General features: G+C 41.0%; 1 protein-coding gene across 1 annotated transcript; it reads left to right on the top strand.

Moving 5' to 3' along the window:
• The first annotated feature begins 772 nt into the window (after nt 1-772).
• Nucleotides 773-11,679, top strand: KRT23 (keratin 23). The gene is made up of 8 exons (XM_008145023.3): nt 773-1,209; nt 5,684-5,766; nt 6,745-6,901; nt 8,172-8,333; nt 8,420-8,542; nt 8,921-9,141; nt 9,930-9,961; nt 11,569-11,679. Exons 1-8 carry the CDS (start codon nt 814-816, stop codon nt 11,661-11,663), a joined length of 1,269 nt encoding a protein of 422 aa, XP_008143245.2. The 5' UTR covers nt 773-813; the 3' UTR covers nt 11,664-11,679.
• The last annotated feature ends 1,372 nt before the right edge of the window (nt 11,680-13,051 follow it).

Here is a 13,051-nt window from a genome sequence, read left to right as displayed (position 1 = left end):
CCCTCTGTGGGTCACAGACACAGAACCCAGCCTTTCTGGGGCTCAGCACGGCTGCTGGCGGGGACAAGGGAGCCCAGGGAAGTCCTGAGCGCAGGTCAGGGTTGTTTGGTTTTGAGGTGTGCTCCGGATGAAAGGCACCTTGAAAGTGGAAGGCTCGGTCATTCATTAATTAATTATAATTGAAGGTTTGTTCTTCAGAATGATTCCTTTGAAATTACTTTCCATCAAACACTGACTGCCACAAAGGCATCAGATACTCAGGGCATTCTCCATTTCCTCAGCACGAGTATCTTCACTCCGAGATTCTGTTCTGATCTGAACAGTCTCTGCCTGCCGCCCCTTGCTTCAGAGCTGGGATTTATTGGGGGCGGAGGGGTGTCTGTGTGTTTAATGTCTACTTTTTAAAAGAAAAATCTATGCTACATCAAATAACCCTTTTGTGGACTTTAATCTGACCCTTTTAGATAAATGAACAATGGAAAAATTCCACGGAAAGATTAAAAAGACACCTGAGACAAACACCCACCTAATGTCGGGGCCACTCCTGCGGGTTCCAACTGGAAGGGAGAAACAAACTGGTATATCGATGTGGCTCTAAACAACAACAGTGTGTGTGGAGGCCTGGGGCGCTTCGGGATTGACCAAGAGGAAACACATGTTGCACAATGATACGATCTTGTTGGTACAGTTGTCAGAGAAGGGAACTCCCACAGCAAAGGGCATAAAACCATCCAGGGCAGTCTGGGGCGGCTCAGTTCTGCGGTGCCAGGGAGCAGAGCAGAGCCCAGCCCCGCCCCACACACAAATGGGACCATGAGCTCCAGCCACAGCTTCAGCCAGATCCCCTCTGGCTCCCTCCCTGGCACCAGAAGTGGCTGGGGCAGGCCGGGGGGCTTCCCCCGGGCTCCCAGCGTCCATGGGGGTGCAGGGGGCGTCCGCATCTCCCTTTCCTTCACCTCCCCAAGCTGCCTGCCCCCTGGAAGGTCTTGGGGGTCCGGAAGAGGCAGCTCCCTCCTAGGTGGAAATGGGAAGGTGACGATGCAGAACCTCAATGAGCGCCTGGCCTCCTACCTGGACAAGGTGCATGCTCTGGAGGAGGCCAACGTGAAGCTCGAGAGTCGCATCCTGAAGTGGCACCAGGAGAGAGATCCTGGCAGCAAGCAAGATTATTCCCAGTATGAGGAGAACATCAGCCGCCTGCAGGAGCAGGTAAGATCCCGGGTGGCCCTGGAAGTCAGGGTGGGTGGTTTATTTCCAGGAAACCCATGGGAGGAGAAATCAGTATAAAAGACAACTGCCAGGAAAATGGCAAAAGAGCTTAAAGTAATTGTGAACAAAGGTATTTGAGGGTATGTTCTTACTTTACCTTACATTTGGACTTTGGAAAGTCTATTGTATTTATTTAAACCTGTACATAAATTATGTGAGGGAAAATCTAAAGAGTCTAAGGCAACCAGCTGCTGTCCAGTGTCACTGTGGCCCAGCGATATAATAATAATGGCAAAGGCTGGACTTCATTCCTCGTGTTCAGCACACAAGGCACGAGACAGCTTTTGCTTTCTCATTACATCAGTTCTGCTCCACCTCAAATAGCAATAGTGTGATTATCTGGCAAAGAGAGGCTGAGTTCTACTATTTTGGAGATCACATCTAAAAGCTGTCACTCCACAGGCAAATACATAATTGTGACATCCCTGGATACTTCTTCCTGGGGGCTACTAGAAGTTCTTAGTTTCTAGATGCTAGTAGTTCTAAAAATGTCATATTGCTAAAAATAATAATAATAATAAAAAGAGCATGATTTTTGGAATCTTAGAGTTAGGATGGGTTATGGAGACTTCTTCAAAAAATAAATAACTTTTCAACCAAATATTTTAAAAGCTAAGCTTATACCTTCTGGGGCATCTCGTAACATTGGCTAGAGTAGAAGGAATCCAATCATCTCATAGGTTATTTTTTAGCTACATAACTTCCCTCTATGTTAAGCAGTCCCAAAAAATGTCCTGCAGGATCATGATTTAACCTACCCTGAAAAGGGCATCACAGGTTTCCAATATGCATATGATGTTACTTCTCAACACTCAGTCACCCTTGCGTGAATGTAGGAAGGACCAATCAAGATAATATAAATCTGTCCTCATAATAAACCCTAATTATTGAATAAGCAACCTAATAACTGACTGTGTAATTACCTTAACTATATAGTACATGGTTGTCTTTACAAAAAAAAAAACAAGGTGACTCAACAAACCTCACCATATTTTTTTCATTAATAAAGTTGCTTTGGTTTTAGAATGGAGAGAATAGAAGATTTTTGCAAATGGACAGCTGAGAATATAACTCCCAAAAGAAATCTGAGGTTAGACCTGGTCAAATAATGTATTAGCTGACAGTGGAGAGGAGGAAAAGTGAGAGAAAGGAGGGAAACATTTGTTGAGCACTTACTATATGCCAGGCATCATGTTGGGTATTTAATACACTTATCAGCACCATCCAAACGTTTTCTGCAATAATGGAAACGTTCTATAGCATCTGATTTAATTCTCACGACAATCCTGGAAAGAACAGAAGCTCAGAAGAGTGAAATAGCAATCCAAAGGCACTGGAAAGAGCCAGAGATGGGATTCTAACACAAGTCTGCTTCCAATGGCCTCAATTTCCACACAGTACGATGCTAACTAGCCTACCTCATACAACAATGATACTGCTCATTAATAAAGATATTGCAGTGCATTTGCATTGATAATTATACAACACATATTTCATACACATCATTTCATTCTGTGAAGCAGGTACTTTTATTCCCAATACACAGATGAGCAGACTGAGACCAAGTGGCTGCCTAAATTCATTACAGCAGAACTGAGAAAAGTGAGTGGGACCAATGACAAGGAGGGGACAGCTCGCCCATTGTTCAGGTGTCCCTGGAATCTAAGTTCTGACATTAAATAGGCGTCTTCTTCAGCTTTGAATTACACTCTTTTCGGGATTTCTTACTTCAGTTGTTACATTTTCTCCAAGTTGGAAGAAAACAACTCTTTGAAGCTGAGGTTGTCTGTCTAGCCCACTCTCTCCTGTTTGCAGCTGAGAAAACAGAGACCGGACAGGTCCCACAAGTACGCCGACCTCTTCCTGGGCCTTGATGAAATGTTCTGAGTAGCTCTATCACTCTCCCACCCCCACTCTAAGGATATTAAAGGTTATTCAAAAAGTCTATAAGAAACTGTGTTCAAAAATTAATCCACTCCTGTTGAAACACAGAGTTGGGCAGAGATATTAGAATAACTCATAATAGAACTCTACTTGGTGCTTTAGATGACGGTAAAATATTCTATGTCCCTCTCCCTGGTAGGAGATTACACACCCTGGAGCAATGATGCTGTACTACTAATACACCAACTAGATTATTTTAAAAGAATTAACTCAGGGCTTTGGGGAGAATCCAGGTGATTAATTACAACACACAATGCCAAACCTATGCCTCATATTATTTCTCAATCCATCCTCATCCACTCATTATTGCAAAGGATGTCTCAGAAATAGTGGCTGTGTCATAATATTGTATCAGGCAACCCAAACAGTGGGAAATAGTTTCCATTTTTAAATGTGCTCTATATCAAGTGCATTTCAGAGCTCACCACTCATGCACTCTGAGAATGCTGGCTGGGAGAATCAGAGTTTTGATGTGGGAGCTTTGCAATTGATAAATTATCAGTTTAATTCACTAAAGATGGTACTTTTTATTCTGTGGAGTCTATAAGGAATGGTTTCTCTACATGTCAATCAATACCTCAGTGTACAACTAAGGCTAACCCTAGGGGTCCCCAGGCCTTTTTGGATGGAGCTACTTTTTTATTTCCCATGAGCTTAAATAATGCAAAGAATACAAAGTCTGGGGGGAGGGGGAGACTTTGGTAAGAAAGTCCCTAAGAAACACTGTAGAGGGAAGACAAGGAAATATGTACAGAATCTCTTCGTAGCGCAAAGGAAGCAGTTATAGTACCATTTGGAATCCATCCACCAAGGGAAGAATGAAGGTGGGCAGGGGAAGCCAACCTGGCCATCTCCTACCACAAACAGAGTTTGAGGGTACATCTCAACATATAAATCCTGAGATTTATCCAATGCAGACATTGGCTCTAGTTACAAAAGTGTTAGATTTTAAAGAAGAAAATTTTGAACTAATTTTTCACAGTGTCTACAGTATGCCCAGAAAATGATAAGGATTTTACAACATTGTTTTCTCTCTTCTAATCTAATTCTCATAACTTCATTGTCATTTTATGAATGCAGAAACGGACACGTGGCAAGCTCACTCAGCTGGTGGAGTTCAGGCCCACTGTTGTCACCACCTCTGAATCCTGCTATTGTGCATTCATAATACCAAATTCCATCTAACCAGTGAAGCTTTGAATAGGACCAGATTTTTTAAAGGTGCCTTTGTTTTCAAGTATAACTTTGTCCTAAGAAAATCCTTTCTAAAGAAAGGAATTATTTTTATAAATATAATGGGAATGTCACAAGATTGTCTAGTCCCAAATAAATTACAGAAGTTTAAAGCTATGACCTCTAAGGTCACCTGTTTCTAGTACAAACTCCTTATCTAACAAGTGATGGAACTGAAGCCCAAGGAATGGAGTGACTGGCCCAAGTTCATTCTGATGGTCAGCAACAGGAAGGAAAAGGAAAATCTCCCAATTCCTAGTTTGGCACAATATTTGGTACAAAAGTAGTAGTATACTTTTGACACTGAGACATCTTCCACCCAATTTTCCTGAAGACAGAGACATACAGCAAATGTGGACTACTTCTCTGATTAAAACGTCTAGAAGTGTTTACAAATCCTATATGTATACACAATTGCTCATGTAGATGAACTTTCAATAACATTTCTCCTTTTAAAGTGAAAAAGTATATAAACATCTAGTGAAAGTGTTTGACAGGAAGCTTTAACACAATTAAAGTTTACTAAACTGGCAAGGAATCATTTCATTGAATATTTTACTAGTAATAGCTACAATTGGGGCATTCTCATCATGGAATAATTGATAAATACATACCTACATGTTATGTACATGACTATAGTTACTTTGGACAAAAATGACTTATGGTATGTGATGACCATAATAAAATACATTTAAAATTAGCTTCAAAAACTAATATCAGTTGACATTTTGTACCAAGTGATACTTTGCTCAGGAGTCACAGATCAGAAATATGAATGCTATCATGAGGAAGAATTATGTTCATTTAAAATAACTATTTTACTTTAGGGGAGCCAAACTAATATTCACAGTAAGAAAAGGATCAGAACCTAAACCACTTTTAACATCTTCAATGTGGGTGCACTTGAGCAAAACACTAAGATATGTTTATAGTACTAGAAAGTTAGAAGGCATTTTGAATGATTACACTCTTTCCTCTTCCTTTTGGCATTTGCATCAGTCCTAAACTGTCAAAACTCCATGTAAAAAAAGACAATGCAGACCATATCCTTACTATAAATCATTTTATGCTTGCACCTAGTAAGTGCTCAATAAATATTTACCGGGGTGATTGCTCCACTGCCAGGAAACAAGTCATCTGTTCTAACAAATCATATAAGCAGGAGACTAGAGAACAGAAATGCAGCTTTCCTGTGTCGTGTGTCCCACGGAAATGACTCTTGGTGCATCTCTTACAGATAGTGGACGGGAAGCTGACCAATGCTCAGGTGTTTCTCCTCCTTGACAACGCCAGGATGGCAGTGGACGACTTCAACCTCAAGTAAGTTCCTTCCTCAGGGTCGTGGGGGGCCAGGGGAGTATTGTTTGGTGTTTGTTTTGTTTCGTGGGTTGTTCTTGTTCTTGTTTTGCAGAAGAAAACTTATCTCACCGTTAGCTACATGTAAAAATCTTACTGAAATATAATTAAAAGGCAAACAAGAATAAATACTTGGCTGGACCCTAATTTAAACAAATCAGATTAAAAAAAAAACACACTTTTTGTTGTGAGGAAGTTTGAATAAGAACCAAGAATTAGATGACTTTAAAGAGTTGTTTTTTGCCCAGTGGATAGAACATTGGCCTGCGGACCGAAGGGTCCCGGGTTCAATTCCAGTCAAGGGCACGTACAGATTTTGCAGGCTCCTCCCCGGCTCAGGACTTGGTCAGGGCACGTGCAGGAGGCAACCAATCAATGCATTTCTCTCACATCACTATTTCTCTGTCTTTCCCTCTCTCTTCCATTCTCTCTAAAAATCAATGGAAAAATATCCTTGGGCGAGGATTTTAAAATAAATAAATAAATCTTTGCAATAAACCTGGAAAGTAGAGGTGTTTAAAAAAAAGGAGTTTTTAATGTTTTAGGTGAGATAATGTTATTATCCTTATTTATTTAAAAAGATGTACTTTTCTTAAAAGATGAATTCAGAAGCATTTAGGGATAAAATATTATGTCTAAAATTTACATTAAAATACAAAATGGAATACAGATGAAGCAAATATGGCAAACTGTTAATGACTGCTAAAGCTAGGTGATGGGCACATGGCTGTTTATTATTTTATTCTATTTTTTAAAATAACATTGAGTCACTACGATAGAAAAATATACATGAAACACACATATAAAGAATAAATAGTATGTATTAACTGTTTTTGCATTAAGCCTAAAAAGTAGGAGCATCACCTCTAAATGAAGGTGAATCCTCACAAAGACCACAGCCTTCCAACAGCGGGTGCACGCTTTTCTTCCTTCTAACCAAAGGTACGAAAATGAACACTCCTTCAAGAAAGACTTGGAAATTGAAGTGGAGCGTCTCCGAAAGACCTTGGATGATCTAACCATTGTCACAACAGACCTGGAACAGGAGGTCGAGGGGTTGAGGAAAGAGCTCATCCTCATGAAGAAGCGCCATGGGCAGGTAGGACTCCCCAGCAATCACCAGCACAGCTCTTAATTGGCACATTTTAGGTGATCCAATACCTACAGAAGAAACTACTACCTCTATGCCAGTTCTATTGTCCTTGAACCTAAATAATCATAAGGAACCATATAAACATCTAATTTTTCCAATTCCAAGATTATCTACTCAGATGTCAAACACAACAGCCAAAATACAATCACAATTAACAATAGATGGGTCAACCATTTTAATATGCAACGTTTACCTAGGTTTGTTTGATAATATAATACTGCCCAGCCGGTGTGCTCAGTGGTTGAGCATCAACCCATGCACCAAGAGGTCAATGGTTTGATTCCTGGTCAGTGCACATGCCCCAGTTACCAGTTCAATCTCCAGTACAGGTTGTGCAGGAGGCAGCAGCTGATAGATGTTTCTCTCTCATTGATATTTCTATCTCTCTCCCTCTCCCTTTTATTGATTCTCTAAAATCAATAAAAAACATTTTTAAAATATTGTAGGAATAAATGGGTGAGACTTAACCTCCTTCATTGACCCAATGTGCAGCAAATTAAGGGCCAACAGAATAAAGAGAATCTGCTACTACATATGAATAGTAGCAAAAATTAAGAATCCTAATTTCCAGAAACATTTAACTGATTTTTGAAAAGTTACCATCCATCTAAAGTCCCTGAGACTTTGATAAAATGATAGAAAAACAATTCCTATTTTAGGCAAACAAAATTGATTATGAACATCAAAGCTAGTTAGACAACGACTGTTAAACCTTTCCTGTGGTTCCTTGGTTTTCATGATATCCAGTGGGTATCAGCCCTACAGAATCCTAATGACTGATGAGATTTTAAAAGCCTCTATACCTTTTGGCTTTGGATTCCTGAACTGCTTCCCAAAAGCTTTGGTCTAGATCCTGAAATGTTCAACTGCTTAGTTGTGTCATCACTTCCCCCATAAACATTTGCTGACGAGTACTTTACCCACTATGGAAGCGTAATTCTTGCTGAAACATTTTCAATCAGGGATTAAGTCAGTAACCATAGAGGCCATACAATTACCAGTCTGGTGCTATTCTTTATTTTACAAAAGTGTAAGAGGAAAAATTCACATAATGTTTTGTCATCGATAACTAATAACTGAGAAGCCAAACCAAACCAGTGAAAGAGTAGCAACCACATGAGCTGAAATTTTTAAAAGATCCATTAACCGCTGCCAATCAACACACTTCCTTCTGATGGTCACAGCCAATTCATTTTCTTTCTCTGTTATTAAACAGGAAATGGAGGGACAGCACGTGCCAAATGACTTCAAGGTCAATGTGAAGCTGAATACAACCCCAGGGGAAGATCTGATTAAGATCCTGGAGGACATGAGGCAAGAATACGAGTTTATGATAAAGAAGAAGCATCGAGACTTGGATGCCTGGTATAAAGAGCAGGTAAAAGGAAAGTGTCCAAACTTCCCAAAGGTTCCATTTCCATGTGGTCCAATGCCAATGCCTCTGCTCTCTGCTCGGTCTCACAGTCAGCAGCCATTGCCCAGGAGACCGCCAGTCCCACAGCTGTGCAGAGCAACCAAGGCAACATCCATGAGCTGAAGCGCACTTTCCAGGCCCTAGAGATTGACCTGCAGGCGCAGCGCAACAGGGTGAGTCTGAGCTGGGACAATCCTGAGTCGGGTAATGTCAGCGTAAGGAGATAAGAAACAGATCAGGGCAGGCACCTCCGGCCCCATCCCAAATGAGCAGCATAAACAATAAATGCCACGGAGGTGCGGCAGAGCTGCCAAGAGAACCCCGACACAAAGGTTTTATGCCAAATGGGCTTCAAAAGTCCAGACACTGCTCAGCTCCTGGCTGCCCACGTCCCAAACCTATGAGTCAGCCTGCTTCTCCTCTGCATTCCCAGCAGCCACCAAGACACCTTGCAGAGTGGTCGGCGGATTCTAACTACTCAGCAAGCACATGTTACTGAATCAATCAAGCCGTCAGCCAATTAACATCAGAAACATCGTTTCCTCTTTCAGAAATCTGCTTTGGAAAACATGTTATCGGAGACCCAGTCTCGGTACTCCTGCCAGCTCCAGGACATGCAACGCATCATCTCCCACTACGAGGAGGAACTGCTGCAGCTGCGCCATGACCTGGAGCGGCAGAACAGCGAATACAAGGTCCTCCTGGGCATCAAAACCCACCTCGAGAAGGAAATCTCCACCTACCGCCAGCTGCTGGAGGGCGAGAGCCAAGGGTGAGGCAAAGGGCACCCAGCTAGCATATGTACATTCATGTACCTTACGGTTCTGTTAGCAATCGTCACTCTAGAGCAAAGAGGTTTATGTTGAATTTCTCCTGAAGACACTTAGATCAGATTGTATTTTGTTAAGCAGAAGGTGTGAATTAATCAGGGATTACTCCCAGAACACTGTGATTTGAGGTCAACCATTGAAATTAATATATTAAAATCTATAGAAAGAAAGAATCAAGAAGGTATAGCTCTGTAGTGTTTCCCAGTGAGAATACACACAATTCAGGCTCCAAAAAAAAAAGGGGGGGGATATTTTAGCCTAACAGCAGGAAGAGATTCATAAGAGATTAAGGTACCTAGATTTTCAATCTGTTATTTCTGACTACCTTGGGAAGTAGCTGTCCACAAAAAAGGCACAGATATTTTATAATCCAAGCGAAGAAGTTATACTTTTTTAAAAATGCATAAAGTTCTCAAGAAGTCCAAGGTTCTGGGCTTCAGACCCAGGCCCTGAAAGGATCCTGATGAAGGTGAAGCCTGCAGGTGGCTAGAAGGATGGAAGTGGGTCATGAGACTTCTCTGCCCCCAGGGTTAGTGGAAGGCAGCACTCCCTGCCTTCTGGGTCCATGAGGGTTCGTCCATGACCCCGTGACCTTGAGACTCACTCAGAGAATCATCCTCATTAAACGGGTACAAATTTACAAGCAGGCAAAGGAAGACAGTTCAATGTAAGACATTTTTATGATTATTGCTAATACTAAAATGAGCTTTAATCTTTATTACTTTTATAGAACAACAGAGGAATCTAAGCTGAGCGCAAGAGGTAAATAAATTTCTTCCATTGTTTGAATCTACTTTTTAAAAATAAGTCAGCATACTTATCCATTCTATAGTATTCATCATCTTTAATGTACTCCCAAATGTTCTGTATTCAATTTTTCTTTTACTCCCAAATTTTGAATTAAGTTAACAAATTAGATGATATGAAGTGAGCTCTCAATATTGTCCTCAACAATAGCCAAAACCGGTTTGGCTCAGTGGATAGAGCGTCGGCCTGCGGACTCAAGGGTCCCGGGTTCGATTCCGGTCAAGGGCATGTACCTTGGTTTCGGGCACATCCCCAGTAGGGGGTGTGCAAGAGGCAGCTGATCGATGTTTCTCTCTCATCGATGTTTCTAGCTCTCTATCCCTCTCTCTTCCTCTCTGTAAAAAATCAATAAAATATATAAATATATATATTGTCCTCAACAATATATATGAAAGCTCTTTGCAAGTGGAAAAGTAAATAAAAAAATAATTAATGTTATTATGTCTCTATTAACTAATGGAGGCTGTTTAGTACACTCCGAAGAGAATACAAGGAAATGGTTTCACATAATTTCCCAAACTGTCTTCTGTTGAACAGTAGTGTCCCATGCGATTCTGTGTATTATGAAAGACGTGTTCTATGACCAGAGAGGACTTATCCTCTTTGTGAAGAGTCATGTTGTATTTTGATACATTAAAGATGAAACAATGCTGGAAAGGCACTTTTCAGGGAAGGAAAGCAAAAAGAATGGAAAAGAATGACAAAAGTTCTATTTTGTTTAACCCAGTGTTCCCTAACATCTTTGACCTGGGAACTCTACTTTCTCAGATAGCCTTTAACATATCACAGAAAAATTCCAAGAAACCAGTCTGGAACAAGTGGCACTTTCTGAGTAGTTTGTAGTAAAAATATCCTAAGGCATTAGAGATTCAGAGAATCAGAGTTCAAGTAACCATCACAGAACAGGATGTCGAACTGCTACTCCTCTGCAAGATCTTCATAGATGGTCCTTCAGCCTCTCTCCTTACCCAAACCCAGGGATGCAGAACCCAATACTGAATGGGGTGGCCCAATTTACTGTTGGAGAGGTTTGATTTTAACTAAGTTCTCCCTGTATCTCTGTTAATAGTTTCAATTCTTTCCCCCGGTTTAGAATCAATTTATTGATGTGTCAACAAGAACTTACTCAAATCAATTATATTTTTGAATACGGTGACCAAAATAAACATCCCTGGCTTGTTGCCATCCCTCACACAGGAAGCTTGCTAGATCTTAAAATGAGGCACCCAGAATGGCTTTTAGTACTCTATCACTCACAGAGTCATGGTGCACGTGCTACAAAACCCGCATAAGCAATCGGACTCCTCCAGTGCTTGTGGTCAGTGATTAGATTCTGTATCAGGCATGCCTAGATTGAAGGTCTTGACCCCTAGAAGATGGCATTACCCAGACACCCTCATTCCTTAGAGAGTGGGAAGAATAACCTTTTCACTCCAGCAAAGACCGCCATATTGCGTAGTGACCATTTTGGAAGGCACAGAGAGCCTTAGGGTGCTGAAAACAGCACAGTTCAGATGGTGGGAGGAGCATGGCACTGACCTCTTCATTGCTCTTTTCCTCAGCGGCTGTAGTGCCCAAGATCAAGACCATCACACAGGAGAGCATCAATGGAAGAATAATTTATTCTCAAGTGAATGAGATCCAAAAGTATGCATGAGGCTAATAAAAGTTTCTGCCTGTTGTAAAAATTATTTTTCTGCAATGGAAAGTCATTCCTTGCCCAGACACAAACGGGTGAGTCCTAAGAGGTATCCTTGGAGTTATCAAACTCAACATTTTTCTCTGTAACCATTTCATCAGACATTCCATAGTGATCTTAATATACTGCTGTACTTCTGAATCAGAGTATGAGTCCAAGAGCTTAAAGCTCTACTTTCCCACTGCAATCTTCAGAATCCATCATTGTGTATCTGTTTTATAGCTAACAAACCTCCATAGCAGCTGCATCATGTCTCTTCCATATCATAAGGCAAGACAAGACCTCAAGGTTTCCTCCTGACCAGGGATACTCGGAGCATTGTCCATAAAAGACCCACAGGGATCTTAATGCTCTGAACATGTCCGCAGCAGCCAAACACTGGGTAGAACTGTTACCCTGCAGCCATGCAGCTTAGGGACAAGATGTGGCTCGTGAGCCTCTCCAGACTTCTGCCAACAAGAAGGACGGAAACAGAGAAAAGGAGGCCCAGGAAGCCTCACTTAGAATGAGAGAGGACCAAAAATTATTTTAACTCAAATAAAAAGTATTAATTAATTAATTAGTTAAAAGCTTAAGGGCCTAACAGAGAGTTAATGTTAGAAAAGGAAGTTCAGGGGGAAAAAATTCTTATTACAGATAGAAACTAAGACCCAAAAGGGGAAGTGACTTGTCCAATATTCGAATTATAAATACCAGGATCCGGAGTATTGTACTGAGGTGTAGCAGGGGATAAAGCACAGAGACTATGCACCTCTGTCCCCTGAAGAAAGTGTCACTTTCTCAAATTGTAGCTGTGAGACCGTTGTTCCAAGGCTGGTTCAGAGGAGGAATGCTGGAAAAACGGTAGCTAGAAATCCACATATCCACATAGGCTCTACAGCTAGCAGGGTCGACTAAGACCATCGGAAAACACAGATATTTACATTACAATTCATAACAGAAGCAAAATTACAGTTATGAAGTAGCAACGAAAATAATTTTATGGGTGGGGGTCACCACAACATGAGGAACTGTATTAAAGGGTCGCGGCATTAGAAAGGTTGAGAACCACTGCACTAAGACATCATCAGAATTTGTATATGGAATTACCAGTAGTTTAAGGGCCCATAGGCACAGGCTAATCAAAATCTCCCATTTTACAAATAAACTGAGGCCCAGAGCAATAAAGGCATTTACCCACACACTCACTGGATTGTTGCTGTTGGGTCTAGATCTAGCTCTCTTAGCTCTGTTAATAATTGTTAAATTAAGAGGGAAATCATTTAATTCTACGGCCACATAAAACACTGACAATGTGTCCTATATTTTTTGTCTCTATGTTTTAATACTCTTTTAGAAAGGATTGC

Source organism: Eptesicus fuscus, chromosome 20 (assembly GCF_027574615.1).
Source record: "Eptesicus fuscus isolate TK198812 chromosome 20, DD_ASM_mEF_20220401, whole genome shotgun sequence".
NCBI lineage: Eukaryota > Metazoa > Chordata > Mammalia > Chiroptera > Vespertilionidae > Eptesicus > Eptesicus fuscus.
This window is presented reverse-complemented; position numbering and strand designations above follow the sequence as displayed.

Bases quoted from the DNA above. Each gene is read 5' to 3' on its own strand.
- KRT23 (XM_008145023.3), top strand. From the start codon at position 814: ATGAGCTCCAGCCACAGCTTCAGCCAGATCCCCTCTGGCTCCCTCCCT. The intron at 8,543-8,920 runs GTGAGTCTGAGC...TTCCTCTTTCAG, and splicing joins TGCAGGCGCAGCGCAACAGG to AAATCTGCTTTGGAAAACAT. The intron at 9,962-11,568 runs GTAAATAAATTT...TCTTTTCCTCAG, and splicing joins ATCTAAGCTGAGCGCAAGAG to CGGCTGTAGTGCCCAAGATC.